The sequence below is a fragment of the Erythrolamprus reginae genome, chromosome 6 (assembly GCF_031021105.1).
Source record: "Erythrolamprus reginae isolate rEryReg1 chromosome 6, rEryReg1.hap1, whole genome shotgun sequence".
Classification (NCBI taxonomy): domain Eukaryota; kingdom Metazoa; phylum Chordata; class Lepidosauria; order Squamata; family Dipsadidae; genus Erythrolamprus; species Erythrolamprus reginae.
Genome location: NC_091955.1, coordinates 95,702,887 through 95,728,478, shown reverse-complemented (window position 1 = coordinate 95,728,478; position 25,592 = coordinate 95,702,887). Strand labels below are relative to the sequence as shown.

General features: G+C 45.8%; 1 protein-coding gene across 1 annotated transcript in view; it reads left to right on the top strand.

Annotated features, from left to right (window-relative positions):
- Positions 1 to 17,128, top strand: part of LOC139168781 (F-box DNA helicase 1-like) — a 36,953-nt gene extending 19,825 nt beyond the window's left edge. Inside the window, exons 9-20 of the mRNA XM_070754472.1 lie at positions 97 to 325; positions 1,236 to 1,323; positions 2,454 to 2,540; positions 5,264 to 5,400; positions 7,037 to 7,136; positions 7,223 to 7,347; positions 8,523 to 8,583; positions 10,370 to 10,564; positions 11,356 to 11,481; positions 13,428 to 13,543; positions 15,607 to 15,726; positions 16,656 to 17,128. Of these exons, the coding sequence (XP_070610573.1) occupies positions 97 to 325; positions 1,236 to 1,323; positions 2,454 to 2,540; positions 5,264 to 5,400; positions 7,037 to 7,136; positions 7,223 to 7,347; positions 8,523 to 8,583; positions 10,370 to 10,564; positions 11,356 to 11,481; positions 13,428 to 13,543; positions 15,607 to 15,726; positions 16,656 to 16,826 (1,555 nt within the window). The 3' untranslated portion in view covers positions 16,827 to 17,128. The remainder of the gene's footprint in view (positions 1 to 96; positions 326 to 1,235; positions 1,324 to 2,453; positions 2,541 to 5,263; positions 5,401 to 7,036; positions 7,137 to 7,222; positions 7,348 to 8,522; positions 8,584 to 10,369; positions 10,565 to 11,355; positions 11,482 to 13,427; positions 13,544 to 15,606; positions 15,727 to 16,655) is intronic.
- Positions 17,129 to 25,592: the final 8,464 nt, after the last annotated feature.

Below are 25,592 nucleotides of genomic sequence, written 5' to 3'. Positions count from 1 at the left end.
TTTTTTGGGGGTGGGGGGCTTAGGATTGGGAGGCATATAAAGCAATTACGTTAAATCAAAATTAAATTCACCTTCTCTTTTTTCATTCTGCCGCAGTTACAAACGGAAACGGAAACTTAACCAGAGCTCGCTGACCTCCTACCTGGTCAGCTTTGTCCTCTCCAATCGCCAGTGCCAGTCTCCGTTCATCAGAGCCAAGATGGTCGTTCATACCCTCTCCGCCTTTTTCGCTTCGGCGGATATGGCCATCACCGTGGAGCACACGCCCATTTGGTACAAGAACAACCGTGGACAAAACGTTCTTGTGGAGGAATGTGAAAAGCAGGTGAGGTTTTGGTTCAGATAATCCTCGATTTACGAGCATTCGTTTAGCGACTGTCCGAAGTTTTGCCAGCGCTGAAAAAAAAGAGACTTATGATCATTTTTTTCAACTTATGACCGTCGCAGCATCTGCATAGTCATGCAATTCCGAATTCATACCCTTCACATCTAGCATGTAGTGATACTCCTCAACTTACTATAGTTCATTTAGTGACTGTTCAAAGTTGTAATGGTACAGGAAAAATCGAGTTAGGTCAGTTTTTCACACTGGCAACCGTTGCAGCATCCCCAGTGTCATTTGATCAAAACTGGCAACTGACTCATATTTATGACGGTTCCTGAGGTCACAGGAAGTCCCCCTTTTGCGAACCTTTTGGCAAACAAAGTTCACAGGGAAGCCGGATTCACATAACGACTATGATCCTTGTGTAGCAGGGGTGAGGAGGGAATAAAAGGAGGGTTTGGGAGGAAGGTAGGGAGATGGGAAGGAAGGAGGGGCTGGACAAAGGAGAAGAAAAAGCGGGAGAAAAGAAGGGAGGTTTGTGAGCCAAGCTGAAAGAGTAGTAGATCCTTGGAACAAACTTCCAGCAGATGTGGTAGATAAATCCACAGTCACTGAATGTAAACATGCCTGGGATAAACATAGATCCATCCTAAGATAAAATCCAGGAAATAGTATAAGGGCAGAATAGATGGACCAGGAGGTCTTTTGCTGCCATCAATCTTCTCTGTTTCTGTAATTAATAAATAATAATAATAATAATTTATTAGATTTGGATGCCGCCCCTCTCCAAGGACTCGGAGCGGCTCAGAACAATTAAAAACATCATATATAAATCCAATATTAAAACAGTTTTAGAGGAGAAACCTCTGGTCTTTTCACCAGCGTTGTCATCTCACCTTTTGCTTTCTAGATCATTGTTGAAGAAGCGAAACAAATATGGGCCAAGATGAAAACGCTGGGCCCAACCAAGGAGATGGCGCACAGAATGACGCACGACGGTAAGTGGAATACGTCAGGGAAGGTTCCTGAAGAAACAGGAAGGAAAAATAGGAATAAAGGGGCAATTTTCTTCATGGAGGGAAATTCTAGTCCTACTTTAGGCATAAAGCCAACTGGGTGACTTTGGGCCAATTAACAGGAGAGGGTGAGTTCTAGTCCCACCTTAAAGCATAAGCCAATTGGTGAGTTTGAATCAATCACCAGGAGACGGTGAGCTCTAGTTCCGCCTTAGGCATTACAGCTGCTTGGGTGACTTTGGGCCGATCACCAGAAGTCAGTGAATTCTAGTCTCGTATTAAAGTATGAAAGCCAACATTTTGACTTTGGGTCAAACACTAGGGGGACAGTGACTTCTAGCCCTGCCTTAGGCATAAAAGCCAACCGGGTGACTTTGGGCCAATTAACAGGAGATGGTGAGTTCTAGTCCCGCCTTGACCACTTTAAGACTCATGGACTTCAATTCCCAGAATTCCCCAGTCAGCATATCAGGAATTGGAAGTCCACACATCTTAGTGACCAAGGTTGGGGAAGACTGTATTAAAAGAAAATTATAGTGCTCGTTTTAAAAAAAAAAATCGTGGGCTGTGATTCTGCAGGAGCCCAAGATCATACGATGTTTATTTTATTTATTTTATTTATTGGATTTGTATGCCGCCCCTCTCTGCAGACTCGGGGCGGCTAACAACAGTAATAAAAAACAGCATGTAACAACCCAATACTAAACAACTAAAAAACCCTTATTATAAAACCAAACATACATACAACCATACCATGCGTAAATTGTAAGGCCTAGGGGGAAAGAGTATCTCAATTCCCCCATGCCTGACAGCATAGGTGGGTTTTAAGAAGCTTACGAAAGGCAAGGAGGGTGGGGGCAATTCTAATCTCTGGGGGGAGTTGGTTCCAAAGGGCCGGGGCTGCCACAGAGAAGGCTCTTCCCCTGGGTCCCGCCAAGCGACAATTTTTAGTTGACGGGACCCGGAGAAGACCCACTCTGTGGGACATAATCAGTCGCTGGGATTCGTACAGCAGAAGGTGGTCCCGGAGATAATCTGGTTCGGTGCCATGAAGGGCTTTATATATTGTTTTATTGTACATGGATTTCAAGCATGGGTCTTGTGCCTTTTAGGTTACTTGAAGCTTTGGCAACTCCAGAAGCCCTCTCTTTCCAATTACGACGCCATCTTGGTGGATGAGGCCCAAGACTGCACCCCCGGTGAGTTGAGGTGTAGCAACCTAGTTGTTAAGTGAATCTTGGCTTGTCAGAAGGCTGCAAAGGGTGATCGCATGACCCTTCGTAAACGACTCACATAAACGTGAGTATGCTGCAATAATCTATAAGATTAAAAATGGTCACAGGTCACTTTTTTTCAGTGCTGTTGTAACATCAAACGGTCACTAAGTAAACTTGTAAATGGAAGACTAAATACAGTGATCCCCCGCTCGTTGCGAGGGTTCCGTTCCAGGAGCCCCCGCAACGAGCGGGTTTTCGCGAAGTAGCGATGCGGAAGTAAAAACACCGTCTGCGCATGTGCAGACGGTGTTTTTACTCCCACAGCGCTAGCGAGGAGCCGAAGATTGGGGGCGGGGCGGCTGTTTGCCGCCGGCATGGAGGGCTTCCTAGCAGCCCCCCAAACCCGGGTTGGGGGTCCGGGGGGCGCTGGCTCTCGGCGCTTTTGAGCTGAGTCCGGAAGCGAATTCGCTTCCGGACTCAGCTCAAAACCGGCGAGAATGAACGGCGTGGGCGGGCGAAGGGCGGGCGGCAGCGAGGAGTTTGCGTGGGCGGTGGGGAAACTCCTCGCTGACGCCAGCAAGAGGGGGAAGACCCAGGGAAGCCGCTGCCATCTACGCATGCGTGCCCGGCACGCATGCGTAGATGGTATTTTTGACTTCCGGGTTGAAAAATAGCGAAGTACCCTGTTCGCAATGGTTGGGGACGCAATAAACGGGGGATCACTGTAATTCTTATCCCCCGCTCATTTCCCTCGACTGTGAGTTGGCCAGATTCTTGTAGAGAGCTTAAAACTCGCAATAAATCTTCCGGCTTACAACAATTTATTTAATGATCATTCCACGTTTCACCACCAGCGCTGAAAAAAAAGTGACACGACTGTTTTTCAAACTTACAACTGTTGTAGCATCCACATGTTTACACAATCAAAATTCAGATTCTCAGACCCATGACAGTTGCAAATGTTCCGTGTGTGTATCATGTGATCTCATTTTGTGACCTTACAACAACAGAAACAGAGAAGCCAGGTTGGCGTAACTGGGGAACTAACTTAACAACTGCAGTGATTCACTTAACAACGGCGGCAAGAAAGGTCGTAAAGTGAGGCAAAACTCACTTAACAACAGTCGGGCTTAGCAGTGGAAATTTTGTGCTCAGATACGGTCGTAAGAGGAGGACCAGACCTGTATTGGTTGGGTTGGTCTTTTGGCAGAGAAATAATAAATTTGGGGGGGGGGGGGGTTATAAATTTTTATTCTTTTTCCATACCTTACAGAGATTCAAATTCACATACCTCAAATTAAAATACAATACGATTTATTATTATTATTATGTCAGTACAACACAGCAAATGAGATCACTATGCTGGATTTCGTATTTCATCACCAGTCGGGCGCTTCCCAAGCACCTAGGACTGCGTGATGTAGCGGCGAATTATGTCTGCCGATCCCAGTAAAGCAGCCGTTTGCAATTGACAGATGGAGATTTTGTCAATTCCGATGGTTTTCAAATGTCCACTGAGATCCTTTGGCCCTGCGCCCAGCGTGCCAAGTACCACTGGGACCACTTTCACGGGCTTATGCCAGAGTTGTAGAAGCTCGATTTTTAGATCTTCATATTTCACTAATTTCTCTAGCTGCTTCTCCTCAATTCTGCTGCTATTATTATTATTATTATTATTATTATTATTATTATTATTATTATTATTTATTAGATTTGTATGCCGCCCCTTTCCGTAGACTTGGGGTGGCTCACAGCAATAATAAAACAACGTACAACAAATCTAATATTTAAAAGTAACTAAAAACCCCTTATTTAAAAAGCTAGACATACACACAAACATACCATGCATAAACTATATAGGCCTGGGAGAGATGTCTCAATTCCCCCATGCCTGACGGCAGAGGTGGGTTTTAAGGAGTTTACCAAAGGCAAGGTGGGTGACAATCCTAGTCTCCGTGGGGAGCTGGTTCCAGAGGGTCGGGGCTGCCACGGAGAAGGCTCTTCCCCTGGGTCCCTCCAAATGACATTGTTTAGTCGATGGGACCCGGAGAAGGCCAACTCTGTGGGACCTAACTGGTCGCTGGGATTCGTGCAGCAGAAGGCAGTCCTGGAGATATAATATCAAATGCCAAATTCTTAATCCAATTTTCCTAATTATTTATCCAATTTATTTTGGTACATATCCAGGACCGCCAATATATCATTTCTGTTTTAACAAATCAAAATAATTATATATCACATTGTCCCAATATCGTAATATTCTTCCCTAATTGGTAGAGAAATAATTAAGACCCTTTTGCAGAGGAGATAAAGAAAGGCCTCAGGCCATCTGGGGGATTCTGGGAATTGAAGTCCACAGCGATCTAATATTAGGGCCTGATTTGTGGGCCAGATTTAAGGACCCCCGCGGGCCTTGAATTTAACACCCCTGTATTAGGGAAAGCTCTGTAAGAGCCATGAATTGTGAGTTTGGGAGTAGAGGGGTGCAATTTCCTCTAGATCTCTTTCCTGTTTCTGAAATTCTAGTTCCCATCATTTATGGCAAAGATTAAAAGGTTAAAATTCCCGGTTCATTAAAGATTAAAATCCATGGCTCATTAAAGCCACCGTCTCTTTTTCAGGGTCTTGTTCCTGTGAGAACGTTGATCTCCTTTCCACATCGAGCTTCTAACGATCTCTTTTTTCCACCCTCCCCCTTTCTCTAGCGGTTATGGACATTGTCCTCTCGCAAAAGTGTGGGGTGATCTTGGTAGGAGACCCTCACCAACAGATCTTCACCTTTCCGGGGGCTGTCAACTCACTCTTGAAGGTGCCCCATAGCCGCATCTTCTACCTGACACAGGTAAGCCCGAGGCCAGGAGCGCAGGCGAGCTGAGATGTTTGACTGGGAGTTGTGGATTAACCGTAGATCGAAGAGCCGGGAGATTCAGTTCTTAATGATTCATGGATCCAAATTGTGGATCTTCTCCGTTTCAAATTAAAAACAATTCATAATTTCAATTGGAGAAGATCCACAGTTCAATCCAGAACAGAAGATTCCTAGAAATTCATGGTTCTCATTGTGAGTCCAGCCTAGTTCTAGTTCCGCCGTAGGCATGAAAGCCGGCTGGGCGACTTTAAGCCAATCACCAGGAGAGGGCGAGTTCTAGTCCCGCCTTAGGCATGAAACCCAGTTGGGTGACTTTGAACCAACCATCAGGATACAGTAAATTCTAGTCCTGCCTTATTTATTTATTTATCTATCTATCTATCTATCTATCTATCTATCTATCTACCTACCTACCTACCTACCTACCTACCTACCTACCTACCTACCTACCTATCTATCTATCTATCTATCTATCTATCTATTATTTGGATTTGTATGCCGCCCCTCTCCGAAGACTCGGGGCGGCTCACAACAAGTGAAAACAAATAATAAATAATCCAATTAATTAAAATATTTAAAGATTTAAAAAACCCCATATACTAACAGACACACATACAAGCATACCATGTATAAATTAAACGTGCCCAGGGGGAGATGTTTAATTTCCCCATGCCTGACGGCAAAGGTGGGTTTTGAGGAGTTTACGGAAGGCAGGAAGAGTAGGGGCAGTTCTGATCTCCGGGGGGAGTTGGTTCCAGAGAGCAGGTGCCGCCACAGAGAAGGCTCTTCCCCTGGGGCCCGCCAACCGACATTGTTTAGTTGACGGGGCCCGGAGAAGGCCCACTCTGTGGGACCTAATCGGTCGCTGGGATTCGTGCGGCAGGAGGCGGTCTCAGAGATATTCTGGTCCAATGCCATGAAGGGCTTTAAAGGTCATAACCAACACTTTGAATTGTGACCGGAAATTGATCGGCAGCCAATGCAGACAGCGGAGTGATGGTGAAACATGGGCATACCTGGGTAAGCCCATGACTGCTCTCGCAGCTGCATTCTGCACGATCTGAAGTTTCCAAACACTTTTCAAAGGTAGCCCCATGTAGAGAGCGTTACAGTAGTCGAACCTCGAGGTGATGAGGGCATGAGTGACTGTGAGCAATGAGTCCCGGTCCAGATAGGGCCGCAACTGGTGCACCAGGCGAACCTGGGCAAACGCCCCCCTCGCCACAGCTGAGAGATGGTTTTCTAATGTGAGCTGTGGATCGAGGAGGACGCCCAAGTTGCGGAGCCTCTCTGAGGGGATTAGTGACTCCCCCCCCCAGGGTGATGGACGGACAGATGGAATTGTCCTTGGGAGGCAAAACCCACAGCCACTCCGTCTTATCCGGGTTGAGCTTGAGTCTGTTGACACCCATCCAGGCCCCAACAGCCTCCAGGCACCGGCACATGCATGAAAACTTGCTGGGTGTCTTTGGGCCAATCAGTAAGAGACGGGGAGTTCTAATCCTGCCTTAGCTTAGGGGGGGGGGGATGAAATGGCCAGAAAATTACCCATATATTACAGAAAAATGTTCTCACCTCATTGAAGGATCCTCCTTTGCCTCTTCTGTAGAGTTTTCGCTTTGGCTCCGAAATAGCTTATGTTGGTGCAACTCTTCTGGATGTTTGCAAGAAAGTCCGGAACAAAACCCTGGTGGGAAATAACCAGGAAAGTGAGTATTTTAAGCCATCCGTCCTTTTATTGCTCCAGGTAAGTCTCCAGGTAAGAAGGACTGACATGGTGCTCTGTTTCCGACAGGTGATGTCAGCGGAGTCGGCGTGGAAGGGAAGGTGGCTCGCTTATCCTGGAACAACCAAATCCTTTTTGAGGATGCTGTGAATGTTACAGGTGGAGACTCACCTGCTAAGATACACTTGCTGGGGGTGAGTGTGAGAAGGCACAGGAAAGGTAGAGGAGGGATTCTTTCCTCCTTCCCTCTTTTTCTCCCTTCCTTCTATCCTCCCTTCTTTCCTTCCCTCCCTCCCTCCTTCCTTCCTTCATCCATCTATCCATCTCTCTCCTTCCTACCTTTTTTCCTTCCCTCTTCTTTATCCTCCCTCCTCCCCCTGCCTTTTGTCCTTCCTTCTTTCTTTCCTCCCGCCCTCCGTCCTTTCATTTCACTTTTTCCTTATTAATTCTTTCTCCTCCCCCCCCCTCCATTTTACCTTCCTTTCTTTCTTTCCTTTTTCCTTCCTTTCATCTTTTTCTTCCTTCCCTTTTCCTTCCTTTTTCCTCCCTCCCTCCCTCCCTCCTTCCTTCCATTTCCCCTTTTTACCTTCCTCTTTCCTTAATTCCTCTCTCCTCCCTTTTTCCTTCTTTCCATCCTCCCTCCCTCCTCCCTTCCTTTGTTCCATTTCACCTTTTCTCCTTCCTCTTTTCTCGTTCCTTCCTCCCTACCCTTCCTTTTTCCTTTCCTTTCTCTCCATCCCCCTTTCTTGACAACTTCTCGCTGACAGCCTTTAAATACTGGGTGACTGCTATGTTGTGTAGCCTGTTGCAAAAGCAGTGAATTCTGCAGATACATCTTACTATGGTGGAAGGTCTTCAGCATCAAACCAATCAGGAAAGACTTCATGAACTCAATCTGTCTATTCTGGAGAACAGAAGGAAAAGGGGGGACATGATCAAAACATTTAAATACGTTAAAGGGTTAAATAAGGTTCAGGAGGGAAGTGTTTTTAATAGGAAAGTGAACACAAGAACAAGGGGGCACAATCTGAGTTAGTTGGGGGAAAGATCAGAAGCAACGTGAGAAAATATTATTTTACTGAAATAGTAGATCCTTGGAACAAACTTCCAGCAGACGTGGTTGGTAAATCCACAGTAACTGAATTTAAACATGCCTGGGATAAACATAGATCCATCCTAAGATAAAATACAGGAAATAGTATAAGGGCAGACTAGATGGACCTGCTGTCAATCTTCTATGTTTCTTACTATCCGAAGGATTTTAAAGAACCCCAAAATATAGACAGATAATTACGACTGTGCATCAGACTACAACTCCCATCTCACAGGGCTCTACTTGATATTGTTCTCCTTGTCTCCTTTTAATTAGGGTCTTAAAGCCTTCGGCCTTGATAAGATTCACGATCTCTGGAAGCTCCTGAATCCTGAACGTGAGTTCTCACCACCAGCATTTTTGTAGTTGTGCAAGCTGTGTACACGTAGTCTCGACATACGTCTGTAATGTTGAGGACTGGCCACTACGTTCATAAGAGTCTCAAATGGCTCAGTCATTTACAGCCTCCTGCAGTGAATCACTTAACAATAGTGACAAGGATGGAAGGGTTTAGTATTTGGAAAATTTATTATGTTGAGACTTGAAGACTTAGGATTAATGTCAATAAAATAATGAAGATTTATATGAGAAGCATAATGATAGTTTAAGAAAATTATACATATGAGTATTGTTTTCTCTGGGGCATTTGGTAATGACAAATTGGGGGGGGGGGATGAGTAATAAAAAGAAAATTTAAAAAGGCGAATAAGCAAATATGGGACAATGTACAGTAGTACCTCTAGATACGAGTTTAATTCGTTCCAGAAGGGAGCTCGTATGTCGAACAACTCGTATCTTGGGGTTCTCTTTTAAACTTTTTTAAATATTTAAATTTATTTAAATTTAGTTGGATTTGTTACGATTTGTTTATGCCTTGTTGTGAGCCGCCCCGAGTCCGCGGAGAGGGGCGGCATACAAATCTAAATAATAAAAATAAAATAAATAAATAAATGGCTTTAGAATTTTTCCCCTCCGAGATAACCAGAAGCAAGGATTCTTGCGCCACCTAGTGGACGCTCGGCTCGTATCCCAAATTTGAGCTCGGGTCTCGAAAAGAAATTTCTCTCCCCTCGTGGCTCGTACCTTGGAATACTCGCAGTTTCAAATTACTTGGTAGATATCCCAGATGACAAAATTAGATTTTTATTTTTTTTATTCTTTTTTCAGAAGCAATATAATTTTAGAAAAATATACCTGGAATTAATTGTTTTATGTATAAAGAATATACGAATGATTGATTAAAATGTATAAGTATGTATTTACTGCAAAATTGTAACATCTAAATGTATATGGACTAATGTATGGATTGTTGAATTTTTTTAAAAAAATACCAAAAATAAAAAAGATGGATTATATTCCTTGCAGATAGCTGGTCATTTGGATCCTTTTAGAGAGTCATTGAGGCCACTCGGAGGTTAGAAGGAGGTCAGCGATAAACCTCAACAGTGGCCTCAACAACTGTCTAAAAGGGTGCAAATGACCAGCTGTTTGCAAGGAATAGAAACCCTTCCGTTCCCCACCATTCAGTCAAAGTTGAAGAAGCTTATTTATTTATTCATTAATTCATTAATTAATTAATTAATTCATTCATTCATTCATTTATTGGATTTGTATGCTGCCCCTCTCCGTAGACTCGGGGCGGCTAACAACAGTAATAAAAAACAGCATGTAAATCCAATACTAAAACAACTAAAAAAAAACTTATTGTAAAACCAAACATACATACATACAAACAAACAAACATACCATGCATAAATTGTAAAGGCCTAGGGGGAAAGAGTATCTCAGTTCCCCCATGCCTGACGGCAGAGGTGGGTTTTAAGGAGCTTACGAAAGGCGAGGAGGGTGGGGGCAATTCTAATCTCTGGGGGGAGTTGGTTCCAGAGGGCTGGGGCCGCCACAGAGAAGGCTCTTCCCCCAGCCCCGCCAAACGACATTGTTTAGTTGACGGGACCCGGAGAAGGGACCTAACTGGTCGCTGGGATTCGTGCAGCAGAAGGCGGTCCCGGAGATAGTCTGGTCCGGTGCCATGAAGGGATGAGAAGCGAAACGCCTTCAAAGGAAAACCAGGAAGTCCAGTTGCCTCTTGAGAAACACCAAACTCTCTCGTTTGATCTCCCTAGTGAAACATGAGATAAAGGATTCTTTCATCAAGAGGTGGGTTGACAAGGGCTTGGCCAGCATCAAGGACTATGCTGAAAAAGCAGAAGACAAACAACTGGAAATAAAAATTGGAATTGTGGAGAAATACCGGGACCGTATTCCAGGGCTGGTGAACAGGATACGCCAGTGTCATGTCCCGGATCCAGAAGATGCAGGTAAATATTTTATTTATTTATTTATTTATTTATTTGTTTGTTTATTTATTTATTGGATTTATATGCCGCCCTTCTCCGCAGACTCTGGGCGGCTAACAACAGTAATAAAACAGTATATAACAATAAACCAATACTAAAAACAATTAAAAACCCATTATATAAAAACCAAACATACATACAGACAATACCATGCATAAAATTGTAAAGGCCTAGGGGGAAAGAGTATCTCAATTCCCCCATGCCTGGCGGCAGAGGTGGGTTTTAAAAAGCTTACGAAAGGCGAGGAGGGTGGGGGCAATTCTAATCTCTGGGGGGAGTTGGTTCCAGAGGGCCAGGGCCGCCACAGAGAAGGCTCTTCCCCTGGGCCCCGCCAAGCGACATTGTTTGGTTGATGGGACCCGGAGAAGAGCCACTCTGTGGGACCTAACTGGTCGCTGGGATTCGTGCAAATATCCACACGTATAGAATTCAAACTACCGTATTTTTCGGAGCATCGGGCACCAGAGTATAAGACGCACCTTAGTTTTTGGGTGAGCAAGCGCTGATGATGTCACCTAGTTGGGTTGTGAAAACCACCAGGCTTGGAGAGCAGAAGGGCCACTGGACCTCCGTCCTCTCCTGGCTTCAGGTCCCGGTGCGGTTGATGGAAGTCGGCTTTGGAGCAGGGAATGGAATGGGCCCATTGTTACTCTCAGTCTCTGTGGAGCTTCGGGCTGAGATCTCAGCTGCTGGGGAAACGCTTGGAAATGAGCTGTTAATGCCTCTCACTGCTTCTCCTCTGTGTGTTTCAGATTACATCCTAGGGACGGTGCACAAGGCCAAAGGGCTGGAATTTGACACCGTCAAAGTGGCTGGTGACTTTGTCAGCAACCAGTTTATATGGTCCTATCTTGGAAGGTTTTCCCAGAACCTATCTAGTGAGTATAATTTCCTTCCTTCCTTCCTTCCTTCCTTCCTTCCTTCCTTCCTTCCTTCCTTCCTTCCTATCTTCATTTTTTTTGTATCTTCATTCCTTCCCCCCTTCCCTTCCTCTTCCATTCCTTTCTTCCTTCTTTCCTTCCTCCTTCCTATCTTCATTCTTTCCTATCTTCCTTTCTTCCCTTCCTTCCTTTCCTCCTATATCATGTTCCTTCTTTCCTTCCACCCCTCCTTCTATATCATGTTTCTCCCTCCCTTCCTTACTATCTTCATTCCTTCCCCCTTCCCTCCCTCTTCCATTCCTTTCTTCCTTCTTTCCTTCCTCCTTCCTTCCTCATTCACTCACTATTTCTATGTCCCTCCCTCCCTTCCTTCTTTCCTTCCTATATCATGTTCCTTCTTTCCTTCCTCCCTTTCTTCTCTATCATGTTCCTCCCTCCCTCCCTTCCTTCCTATCTTCATTCTTCTCTTATCTTCCTTCCTTCCTTTCTCATTCACTCACTCCCCTCTTATTTCTATCATGTTCCTCCTTCCCTCCTTCCCTTCCTCCCCTCTTTATCATGTTCCTTCCTCCACTCCATCTCAATCATTTTCCTTCCTCCCTCCCTTCCTCCTGTTGTGGTCCACCACCAGCTTGTGCAGCTGACAGTAGAGTCGGACAGTGAGGAGGCTGGGGAGGAACTTTGGCCTGCAGTCTGGAGAAGAACGGGAGGAGTCTGTTCTCAATGCACACATGCGCAGAACTGCCAAAAGGCAAGACCAGAGGAGTAGGACTACTCGTGAGTAAGGCCTAGGGATAATTGGCCCCCTCTCATAGGCTTTATAAGTGGAAAACAAGAAAGGGTGAGTTGCAGGAAGCAACTCCGTTCTTTTCTAGATTTCATCTCAAGCCTCAGTTTTGCTCCTGTTTGAATCTGCCAAGGTTTCCTGCAAATTGTTCCTTGGCAGTTTGCCAAAGAGAGCAAGGGATTGTGTGTGTTTTCCCTGCAAGACTTTTAGCTGGGCTTGTTTTATTTTGCTTCGATTTATGCCGACTGCTAATGACAATAACTGGCAGCTGTTGCAAAGAAAAAACTTGCTTTACTTTATTTGGACTTTGAAAGACTGACAATGCCAACAATTAGCAGCCATTACCAATAAAACGAGGTTTGTGAGACGCTATTTAGACTGTGCTACTTTATCAGGAAGCGTAGATCAGAACACCTCCGTATATCTCTATCTCCTTCCTTCCTTTCCATCCTATCCCTCTTTCCTCCCTTCCACCTTCCAATTTTCTCGTTCCTTCCTTCCCTCTCTTTCCTTCCTCCCTTTCTTCCTCCCTCCCTCCTTCCATTTTCTTTTCTTCTTTCCCCTTACTTTTTCCATACTTTCTCTCCTCCTTTTTCTTCTTCCTTCCCTTCTTCCTTTCGTCCCTTTCTCTTTCCTTCCTCTCTCTCTTTCCTCCCTCCCACCTTCCATTTTTCTTTTTCCTCCCTTCCCTTTTCCTTCCTTCCTTTGTTTCACTCTCCCTCCTTCCATTTTCTTTTCCTCTTTTCCCCCTTCTTTTCTTCCTTCCATAATCCCTCCCCCTTTTTCTCCTTCTCCTTCCTTCCCCTCTTCCTTTCCACCCTTTCTCTTTCCTTCCTCTCCCTCTTCCCTCTCTCAACCTTTCTCTTTCCCTCTCTTCCCTCCTTCCTTCTCCTTCCTTCATTTCACTCTCTCCCTTTCTTTTCCCCTTTCCTTCCTTCCTTCCTTCCTTCCTTTCTCCTCCTTTTCTCCCTCCCTTCTCTCCTTTTTAGGGAAGCCCTGATAGCAATTCCTAATTGTTGATCAACAATGGAACAACACCTCCCTTTCTTGGTGGCTGGGATGGAACACCACTCGGTGCTGAAGAATTCAGATGTGTGGTTTGGAGCAGTTTCCCATTAAAACTCCCTTTTTTCCCTCCTTCCCTCTTGTCTTTAAGATCTCCCAGAAGCCATTCATGAAGTCGGGTCGAATTTGCTGTACGTCGCTGTCACTCGAGCCAAGAAGCGTCTCGTCATGTCTAGATACCTTGCTGATATCCTACAATTCACCAAGGTGAATTAAAATCCATTCCCAATGCACAATGTAACTGTTGACTTACGACCAGTAGTGGGTTGCTGCCGATACGGTAAAGAACGGCGCGCTGGTAGCGATTGCTGCACCGCATGTGCAGCTTCAATTATCTTGCATTCGTGCACGCACTCCTCAGTGTGTTTTTATTTTATTTATTCATTCATTCATTCATTCATTCATTCATTCATTCATTCATTCATTTATTAGATTTGTATGCCGCCCCTTTCCGTAGACTCGGGTCGGCTCACAACAATAATGAAACAATGTACAACAAATCTAATATTCAAAAGTAACTATTTATTTATTTATTTATTCATTCATTCATTCATTCATTCATTCATTCATTCATTCATTCATTCATTTATTAGATTTGTATGCCGCCCCTTTCCGTAGACTTGGGGCGGCTCACAACAATAACGAAACAATGTACAACAAATCTAATATTCAAAAGTAACTATTTATTCATTCATTCATTCATTCATTCATTCATTCGATTTGTATGCCGCCCCTTTCCATAGACTCGGGGCGACTCACAACAATAATGAAACAATGTACAACAAATCTAATATTCAAAAGTAACTACAGTGATACCTCATCTTACAAACTTAATTGGTTCCGGGATGAGGTTCTTAAGGTGAAATGTTTGTAAGATGAAACAGTGTTTCCCATAGGAATCAATGGAAAAGCGATTAATGCGTGCAAGCCCAAAATTCACCCCTTTTGCCAGCCAAAGCACCCGTTTTTGCGCTGCTGGGATTCCCCTGAGGCTCCCCTCCATGGGAAACCCCACCTCCAGACTTCCGTTGCCAGCGAAGCGCCCGTTTTGCGCTGCTGGGATTCACGTGCTGGGATTCCCCTGCAGCATCACAAAAACAAGGAAGTCCAGAGGTGGGGTTTCCCATGGAGGGGAGCCTCAGGGGAATCCCAGCAGCGCAAAAACGGGAGCTTCGCTGGCAACGGAAGTCCGGAGGTGGAGCATCCAAGCGGCAGCGGTGGGTTTGTAAGGTGAAAATAGTTTGTAAGAAGAGGCAAAAAAATCTTAAACCCCGGGTTTGTATCTCGAAAAGTTTGTATGACGAGGGGTTTGTAAGACGAGGTATCACTGTATTTTATTTATTTATTCATTCATTCATATTTTTAATATTAACTAAAAACCCCTTGTTTTAAAAGCAGGACATACACACAAACATACCATGCATAAACTATATAGACCTGGGGGAGATGTCTCAATTCCCCCATGCCTGATGGCAGAGGTGGGTTTTAAGGAGTTTACGAAAGGCAAGGAGGGTGGGGGCAATCCTAATCTCCGGGGGGAGGTGGTTCCAGAGGGTCGGGGCCGCCACAGAGAAGGCTCTTCCCCTGGGTCCCGCCAGACAGCATTGTTTAGATCCATCCTAAGATAAAATGCAGGAAAATAGTATAAGGGCAGACTAGATGGACCACGAGGTCTTTTTCTGCCGTCAATCTTCTATGTTTCTAACAACCTGTGGCAAGAAAGGTGGTAAAATGAGGATAAAACTAACAGCTGTTTTGCTTAGCGACAGAGATTTGGGGCTCAGTTGTGGGTCATAAGTCAAGGACTACCTGTATTCCAGGGCTCAGGAAGGAGCCTCCCGGCTTCCTAGCTGGCTAAACCCGTCGGTCATTTGATCTGCAGACTTTGGCCCTCCACATATTAGAATGTAGAATTTATTAGAGCTGTGGGAATTTGGGAGGAGCTGCCGCATTGACGGAGCCAAGATGCCGCCATAACAAATTCCTCCTAGATTCTCAAGGTCATCCTTCGTTCGACACCTGCCCGGAAGTGGATGGGAGTAACGGACACGTTGGCAGAAGACGACGGGTCAATGTGATGAGCTTGTGGGTGCGGGAACAAGGGAATGGACTTTAAACTGGGTGGAGAAAACCCTGGTAGCCTTAGAGTCGGGTTTCTCCCAGATGTGCCAACGTGGCTCTGCTAATAAATTGGAACTTTGAGGATTTAATTTCAGATGTTATTTGGAACTCTGACAGTTTCTGTTTTTGCTTCCCCCCCCCCCCTCAAGGAATACTACGTACGCTTTGAAGTTTGCAAGAAGACGTCACTTTGGTGTTCGGTGCACCGGTGTGGCAACCCTATCCCGGCGGATTCTCTGCTGATCCCCAAAAGGATCAATTTTGTTTATGTACGTATTGTGGCTTAGTCAGCAACTGACTATAATCTAGCAAGGATGCACCTGGAATGCTACATCCATTTTCTCCTTCTCCCCCTTCCTCCTCTTCTTCTTCCTCTTCTCCTGCTCCTGCTCCTCTTCCTCTTCTTCTATTTCTCCTTCTTCTTCCTCTCCTCCTCCTCTTCTTCTTCCTTCTCTTCTTTTTCTTCCTCCTCTTTTTTTTCTCCTCCTCCTCCTTCTTCTTCTCCCCCTTCCTCTTCTTCTTCCTCTTCTGCTGCTCTTTCTTCTCTTCTTTTTTCTTCTTCCTCTTCTTCTTCCTCTTCTTCTCCTCCTCCTTCCTCTTCTTCTTCCTCTTCTTCCTCTCCTCCTCCTCTTCTCCTTCTTCTCCTTCCTCCTTCTCCTCTTCTTTTTCTTCCTCTTTTTTTCTCCTCCTCCTCCTCCTTCTTCTTCCCCTTCCTCTTCTTCCTCTTCTTCCTCTCCTCCTCTTCCTCCTCCTCTTCTTCCTCTTTTTTTCTCCTCCTTCTTCTTCTTCTTCTTCTTCTTCCCCTTCCTCTTCTTCTCCTCCCCCTTCTCCTTCCTCTTCCTCCTCTTCCATGCAACTTCCACTCCCTTCTAGCACTGCTGATGTTATTCAGTTGGGCCATGAAACATCTGCAAGAAAACAACCAAGCTCTGGGAGCCCATTCCCCCCCCTCCTCCTCCTTCCTGAAAACTTCCTCTCCCTTCTAGCACTGATGATGTTCCCTAGTTGGATCGTGCAACGTCTGCGAGAAAACCACCGAGAAACCCACAGTTCAGCCCTCAGCTACAAATACTCTCCTCTCTAGTTACTCCAAGAACAGGGCGATGCAATTTAGAGCCGTGATCCATGAACGCTGGTGATCTTGCTAACCTCCCTTTCTCTCTCTCTCTCTCTCTCTCTCTCTCCTTCTTTCTGGCAGACGGACAGCACCAAAACCCCCTGGGGGCTGCTTTGTCCTACTTGCGCAGTGCGGAAACTTGGGCCCATTGCCCGCCTCACCGGATCGCCCACGGTAAAGCAGGACACAACCAGTCCACCAGAAAACATTGAGGTCCCCTCCGGAGTTCGCATCCTCCTCGAAGCCTTTTGAGATCTTCAAAAAAGAAAAGAAAGAAAAAGAAAGAAAAAGAAAGAAAGAAAGAAAGAAAATAGAAAAATTGCCTTGGGTGTTTTTCAAGAAAAAGAAAGCAAGGCCAAAAAAAATCTTTTTTTAAAAAAAAGTCTACCACCACGATAAAGTACCAGATTTCTGTTTCCGAGCAAGATTGATGTTAAGTGAATTTCACCCCTTTCCTTTTTACAACCTATCTTTCTCCTGAGTTGTACAGTGAATCACTGCCATTGTGCAGTGAGGAACAACATGGATGTAAAATGAAATCCAGCTTCCGCCTTGGTTTCGCTTGTCGGAAGTTCGTTAAGCGGGATTACCTGACTGCGACAGTCATAGATAGATTAGATAGATAGATAGATAGATAGATAGATAGATAGATAGATAGATAGATAGATAGATAGATACTAGGTAGAGATAGGAGTAGGTAATAGAGTGGATAGAGATGAATAGATGATGAATGGAGGGATGGAGGGATGATAGAAGATTGGATGGGTGGGTGGATGAATGAGGGGATGGATGGATGGATGAGAGGTAGAAATAGATGATATAATGGTGGGTGGGTTGGTGGGTGGATGAGAGGATAAATGGATGAGTGGATGGATGGATGGATGAGAGGTAGAGATAGATGATAGAGATATAGAAAGGATGGATGGATGGATGATTGGGTGGGTGGGTGGATGAGAGGATGGATGGATGATAGAGATAGATGATAGATATATATAGTAATGGTGGCTGGATGGGTGGGTGGATGAGAGGGTGGATGAATGGATGATAGAGATAGATGATAGATATATAGTAATGGTGGATTGATTGATGGATGGGTGGGTGGATGAGAGGATGGATGGATGGTAGGGATAGATGATATATACTGCTCAAAAAAAATAAAGGGAACACTCAAATAACATCCTAGATCTGAATGAATAAAATATTGAATATTTCATTTGCACAACTATTCCATTTGCACAACAGCGTGTGAAATTGACTGTCAATCAGTGTTGCTTCCTACGTGGACAGTTTGATCTCGCAGAAGTTTGATTTACTTGAAGTTATATTCTGTTTTTTAAGTGTTCCCTTTATTTTTTTTGAGCAGTGTATGTAGTAATAGTGGGTGGGTGTATGGATGATGGGTAAGGATAGATGATAGTCATATAGGTAATATTGGATAGATAGATAGATAGATGGCGGGAGGGAGGGATAGAGGGATGGTAGAAGATGGATGATTGGATGGATGGGTGGATGGTGGATGATAGGTAGATATAGAAGATAGACATATAATTAATGGTGGGTGGGTGGATGACTGGATGGATGATAAGATAGAAATAGATTGTAGATATATGAGCCTTGGTGGCGCAGTGGTTAGAGTGCAGTACTGCAGGCTACTTCAGCTAACTGCTAGCTGTAGTTGAGCAGTTCAAATCTCACCACCGGCTCAAGGTTGACTCAGCCTTCCATCCTTCCGAGGTGGGTAAAATGAGGACCCAGATTATTAGGGGCAAAAGGCTGATTCTGTAAACCGCTTACAGAGGGCTGTAAAAACACTGTGAAGTGGTATATAAGTCTAAGTGCTATTGCTATTGCTATATAGGAAAATAGTGGACGGACCGACAAACAGATTGATAGATGATAGACCTGTACTAGTGGATGGAAGGACGGGTAGATGGAGGGAGGGATGGTGGATGAATGGATGATAGACAGGTATAGATAATAGAGTGAACGGCTGGAGAGCTGTGGCAGATATACACACACTGCATGGACAAATTTCAGAATCCTTTGGCCACTAGATGGCGGGAGAGATATGTAAAAGCGAAGATTGTATTACACACACACACGCACACAAAGACAAAATCATTTCTTTTTGAAAGAGAAATAATTTTGGAACTGCTCCATCCCTTTGTAGAGTTACACGCCAAGGAGATTTTTTTTCTCAAATACGCTTCAAAGTCCAGCTTGATTCCTGCTGATTTCAACGGAGGCCTCCCGGAAGTCCTTTCATCAGCACAACCAACCTGATGGTCTCCCCGGACAATTTTCCTTTTAAGTTCTCCGTTGCATTTCCAGCCCTGGAATTTTGGCCCCCCTTCCTCCCATCTGGCGAGCCGCATCTGTTCCCGCGGATTATTTTGAAGCTCAGCCAATAGCAAACTTGGGGCTGCCAAGCTCTCAGCTTACACAGAGGATACTCTTGGTTGCATCCCTGTTGAGGGGACCTCTTTCGTCCTTCTTGGTTTCTTCTTTCCATTCAAAGAATAGTATTAGGAATACTATTAATTCTTAGTAGTATGAAGAGTTATGTTTCAGAGGTGGGATTAAAAAACTTTAGTAACCAGTTCTCTGCCCTGTTGCTGGGAGGGTGTGGCCATTTGACACGCATTTCTGCATAGAAGCCTCCCTGATTGGTCAAGACGGGAGCTGCACAAGAGCGGGAGTTTAGAGCCTTGCTATTGGCTGTCGTGTCTGACAACGGGCTATAAAAGAGTGGTCAGATGCGGTGAGCAGCTACTGGCTGTTACGGAGCCGTTCACGAGTTGTTGCTGTTCGTCTGTTGGAGCCTTTGTAAAGGCTTGTTCTGATCCTCATCCTGTCTTGCCTCGGTTCCCTGACCCTCCCACTCCCCCCGTTGTGGATTTAGTACTGGCGACGAAGGCGGGATGCTGAGGTGCGGATGATCTGGACCCCAAATAGAGCTGAAAGCCACCTCACAAAGCAATCGCCTCAGCCGTTCTTTTCAGGATGGTCAGCAACAGCAACAACCTGACCCCTTTTGAGGTGTACAGTCCAGACACAGAAACTTGGGACTTGTACCTGGAGAGGTTTGAATGTTTTCTCCAGGTGAACGATTTAACGGAATTATCCAGTGCTTATACTTAACGGAATTATCCAGTTCCTGAACGCTTGCGGCCACCAGATGTTCTCTGCAGCGGGGGTCCTCGTCGCCACTCAACTTGTTTACCTAGTGCTGTGGGACGACCTCCTTATGAAACTCAAGATGTGAGGGCGATCTGGCTGTGACAGGTGTCACCCCATTGATTGCTAGGGTTGATTCAGCTGATCTGGCTGGCTAAGTGGGCATCCCCTTCCTCTCTCACCGCTCCAATTGCGTCCCTCCCGAAGCTGCGTGCTCGGTGGAAGAGGACGACCTTCCCAGATAGAAGGAGTGTACCGATCTTCAGTCAAGGGTATACGATAGCTGCGCTCCCCTGCTAGAACCTCCAAACAACCTCAAGAACCACTATCTCAAGCTTCCAGAATGGGCCACCGAGCATCCGAGTGCCTGCCACCAGCCCCCCTCCCTCTGCCGAAGGCCAGGCCACCTCCTGCTTCCAGAATCAGGAATCGGGACAGCTGGCGCTGCAGTCAGAAGAGCACCCCCCCCCCCTCCGCACAGTGATGAGACCTCACCAATGGAGGAAGCGGCAAGCCATTGAGACGAAGGGGGAAAGCGATAAACACGACCCGATAGTGAGTGAAGCCGTTCGCCCTTTCTTCATAAAGACAAAGATCAAAGTGCCCTCAATGGGGAAAGAGGGGGAGATAGATGCCATAATGTGTCCTCGGAGAGGGGCGGCATACAACTACAATTAATAAATTAATTAATAATAAAATAATAGATATGGGTTGCTCACAGGTCCTAATCAGCGCTACTGACTGAGACAATAGTTGCCAACACCGGCGTTTCGCGTTTAGACAAAATATTCAAAAGTAGGGAGAGTCCATAAATCGATACATGGCGTCCCTTGGAGATGCTGCTTCGGACTGTGAGTTCCCTGCCTTGGAAGACTCTTCTAGAACAACTAGCATGTGGTGTATTCATTTATTCGGGATATTCATTTACAGCATTGCCTGTTAGCCTGCACGGAACTGAGCCTCAAAGTGGTGCTGGATGAAGCCATCACTTTGGAAATGTCCAACAATTTGACCGCCAAATATGCAAAACTTCCATCCCGACGCTGCCCCCTGTCAACTGTATTGTGGCTGTCCACCATGATGACGCAAATGCAGATGAGGCCAGGAAGAAGTTAGCCGGCTCAGGTCAGTGCCGCATAAGTAACAGCTCCAGAGATGAAAAGTTACTAAGCCGTTCTGTTCTGGCTGTGGAGAGACGCACCCTCGCGCCCCTTGCTGTTTTAAAATGGCTGTTTGTCGATGCTGCGGCAAGCTAAGTCGTTTAGCCAGGGTATGCCATACCAACCTGCCAACCGCGACTGCTGAGCCAGCTCTCCAGCGGCCCTCGGGCGGGTCATACAAGCCTAGAGAGGACTGCTTCGCTGTAATGAGGGACTATGAAACCACGGAGGAGGATATCTGCCAAGCTTCCGGGGGAATCAAGAAGAAGATCTTCCTATCAGTTAAAATTGCGGGCTCCCCTGGTACCATGAAGGTTGACACTAGTTCCTCCAAGAGAACAATTTCCTGGGGTACCTTGAAAACTAGTGCTCACTCTTTCTCAAGCCTCTCTAGATCGCTGTAGTTTAAAACTGAGGGATTACCAGGGGAAGAATATTCCCATTCTTGGGTGAGACCAATTTCTGGTAGAGGAAGGAACGTTCAGGGACCAACTCCTCCTCATCGTTGTCTCTGGTTCCCTTCCATCGGTCCTTGGGCTGGTCTAGTTTGGCTCCTTGGGCCTTGGCATTACTGGCATCCACTCTTGTGTTTATGATGACTTTGGTGGCCTAGCTACCAAATTTGCTGACGTTTTCAAGGCGACTTTGGCTAAATATGTGGGTACCACCATCTCCCTCAACTTAGACCCCCCCCCCAGGTGGCACCCAATGCATACCCTTCATCCTAAAGTGGATGGTCACAACATTCCACCCTGTGCCCGTCCATCAACCGCAGCCTGGCCGAACTGTTATGGGACTCCAGCTCCACACTGACCTAGACATTTACACCCCCTTTAATCACCTGATGCCCCCATTGACCATTCCAGCAAACACTAGGTTTTTAAGGAGGGCGATGTGGTTTTTATCTAGAAAACTTGGGGGGCGACCTCGATGGTTACTGGGGTAATGGGCCCCTGTTCCTACAGCGTCGGACTGAACTATGACAGAACAGGCTGCTGTCACATCAACCAAGGGATTGATTCATGCGCAATGATGAACAGGAGTCAATTGAAACAGTCCCTTCCAAGAGTCCCTTCCTGCTGACCAATGCCGCGGCCCACACCCCTCCATTCAACACCCCCCTGGTTGACTTACCTGCTGGCCCGCCCGCCTCCAACACCCAGTCCGGGCGCTTTAACATCTGTGCCTCCAGCCCAACATCTGCCCACCAATGGAGGTTCCAGAACTGGCGATAGACAAGGTTGCACAACCACCTAGCCTACTTTGACTATGCATGCGCCATCCTGGAGGGGGAGGGATCCTGCATTCCCTGAAGACGCGCATTTCAGCCTAGAAACCTCCCTGATTGGTTAAGGCGGGAGCTGCACAAGAGCCGGAGTTTATAGCCTCGCTATTGGTTGTCGCGTCTAACAGCGGCTATAAATGAGCTGTCAGACGCGGCGAGAGACTGCTGGTTGTTATGGAGCTGTTCATGAGTTGTCGTTGTTGCTGTTCTTCTGTTGGAGTCTTAATAAAGGCTTGTTCTGATTCTCCTCCTGTCTCGCCTCAGTTCCTTGACACACTCCATACACGCACACATGTTGTGGATTTAATATGGAGGCCCCCCACAGGCAAGAAATAGGCCCGTTTTCACATTTCCAGTACATCCGGTAGGCCCGTTTTTTGCCCTCTCGGAGCCTCTGCCTGGGCCCGGCCTTTATCTGGCCTGCACTGGCTGCCGATCGGTTTCCGGTCACAATTCAAAGTGTTGGTCATGACCTTTAAAGCCCTTCATGGCACCAGACCAGAATATCTCAGGGACCGCCTTCTGCTGCACGAATCCCAGCGGCCGATAAGGTCCCACAGAGTTAGCCTTCTCCGGGTCCCGTCGACCAAACAATGTCGTTCAGCGGGCCCCAGGGGAAGAGCCTTCTCTGTGGCGGCCCTGGCCCTCTGGAATCAACTCCCCCCAGAGATTAGAACGGCCCCCACCCTCCTTGTCTTTCTCAAATTACTCAAGACCCACCTTTGTCGCCAGGCATGGGGGAGTTAGGATATTCCTTCCCCATGGCCATTACAAGTTATGTATGGTATGTTTGTGTGTATGTTTGGTTTGTTTTTTTTATAATAAGGGTTTTTAGTTGTTTTATTAAATTGGATTGTTACATGTTTTTTATCATTGTTGTTAGCCGCCCCGAGTCTGCGGAGAGGGGCGGCATACAAATCCAATAAATAAATAAAATAAATATAAATGATGAACAGGCCATGTGGAGACTCCTGAGAGGAACGGGGTGAGGTGAGCCAGTCCTTGTAACTACCAGTTTGGCAAACCAGATTAAAATTTATATCCGGTTTGGCCGAACTGGTCCAAACAAGCTGACTCCCAGCCCTGTGAGACTCCTCTCCACATTTTTTCCCCATTTTTTTCCAGAGAAATAGGGAACACTCAAACATATTTTGTTCAAAGAGTTAACTCCAGGTCGTCCTTGACTTTCGACCACAATTGAGCCCAAAATTTCTGTCGCTCAGTCAGACAGTTGTCAGTTTTGCCGCATTTTATAAGCTTTCTGGCCCCAGCTGTGTGACGTGACTTTTTCGCACTTGCGACCGTCACATCCGCAGCATCCACAGTCACATGATCAAAGTGGAGGCATTTGGCAACCAACCCATGATGGTTGCAGCGTCCCGAGATATATATACAGTATATGTTATGTCGGACTCTGATAGGAGCCTCCCGAAAATTCAAAGGTGCAAATTTCAGGCACATACACGTTTGGAAATTCAAAACAAAGTTCTTTATCACAAAATTCAAAATAAACTAATCACTCTTTTTGTATTGCAAAGAGCACTCTTCCCAAAACAGTCTGGTAGTCTGTACAAGTCCCTTACTCAGTCCTTAATTACTTAGCTTGCAGCTGTGAAGAAACGTCACAGCCCTCCTTCTTCCACGAAGTGAAACACACACACACTTTGCTTTGGTTTCAAAGTCATGAAAAGTCAACAAAGTCCCGAAACAGCAAGGCAGTCCTGAAGCACAATGATCAGATAATCTTCCACAACAGCCAAACCCACACGCTGCTATTTATATCAGCAGCACTAATTACTGGAGCCCCACACAAACACAGGTGGCCTCTCTTATCTCCTGTAATATGCCCTCAATTGATCTCTTCTACGCATAACTCTGCGCCTGCGTGGGTCCAAAACTTCCGCATCCGAATCAACTGAAGATAATGGAGATTGACTTCCTGGGCTATGTGCCAAGCCCCCCTCTTCTAAGTCACCCCTACCTTCTTCTGAGGAAACTTCACTACCTGCATCTGTTGGCAATAAAACAGGCCTATGACATGTTGAAGTTTCCCCTGCATCCACCTCCACATTCCCTGGGGCAGGAGCTGGTCCAGAGCTAACCACAACATATATATATGCAAGCAAGTAGGATGCTTGGCTGCATAGCTAGAGGTATATCAAGCAGGAAGAGGGAGATTGTGATCCCCTTATATAGAGTGCTGGTGAGACCACATTTGGAATACTGTGTTCAGTTCTGGAGACCTCACCTACAAAAAGATATTGACAAAATTGAACGGGTCCAAAGACGAGCTACAAGAATGGTGGAAGGTCTTAAGCATAAAACTTATCAGGAAAGACTTCATGAACTCAATCTGTAGAGTCTGGAGGACAGAAGGAAAAGGGGGGACATGATCGAAACATTTAAATATGTTAAAGGGTTAAATAAGGTCCAGGAGGGAAGTGTTTTTAATAGGAAAGTGAACACAAGAACAAGGGGACACAATCTGAAGTTAGTTGGGGGAAAGATCAAAAGCAACGTGAGAAAATATAGTAGATCCTTGGAACAAACTTCCAGCAGATGTAGATAAATCCACAGTAACTGAATTTAAACCTGCCTGGGATAAACATATATCCATCCTAAGATAAAATACAGAAAATAGTATAAGGGCAGACTAGATGGACCATGAGGTCTTTTTCTGCCGTCAGACTTCTATGTTTCTATGTTTCTATACAAGAGTTGTATGCTGCCCCTCTCTGGAGACTCAGAGTCCACCGGGAAAGCCAGATTCGCTTAATATCCATGTTACTAACTTAATAACTGCAGGGATTCACATAATGGGCGCGGCAGGAAAAGTGGTAAAATGGGGCAAAATTCACTTGACACGAGTTTCACTGAGCAACAGGCAATACGGGCTCCGTTGCGATTGTTGAGGACCATCTATTTTTATGGCTGTCTTTCGCTGGTTGGGGAATTCTGGGAGTTGAAGTCCACAAGTCTTAAAACCAAGACAAATAGGCAGAAAAACCACTTCTATCCTTCTCCACTCCCCTAGAGGCCTTTTGGAGGCCAGAAATGGCCCACTTCAATTTGGGAAATGGCCCATTTCTAGCATCCGAAGGGCCTCTGGTGGGTGGGGAAGGCCATTTTCACCCTCCCCGGGCTCCTAGAAAGGCTCTGGAGCTTGGAAAGACCAAAAAAAATGAGCCTTCTGGTCCAACCGGAAGTTGGCAAGTGGAATGTTTTTGGCCTCCAGAGGACCTCCAGTGGGTGGGGAAGGCCATTTTTGCCCTCCCCAGGATCCTAGAAAGCCTCTGGATCTTGGGGAGAGCAAAAAACGAGCTTTCTCCATCCCTTCCAGAAGCTGGGAACAGCCTGTTTCCCAACTCCCAATGGGCCCAGAAGGCTTGAACATCA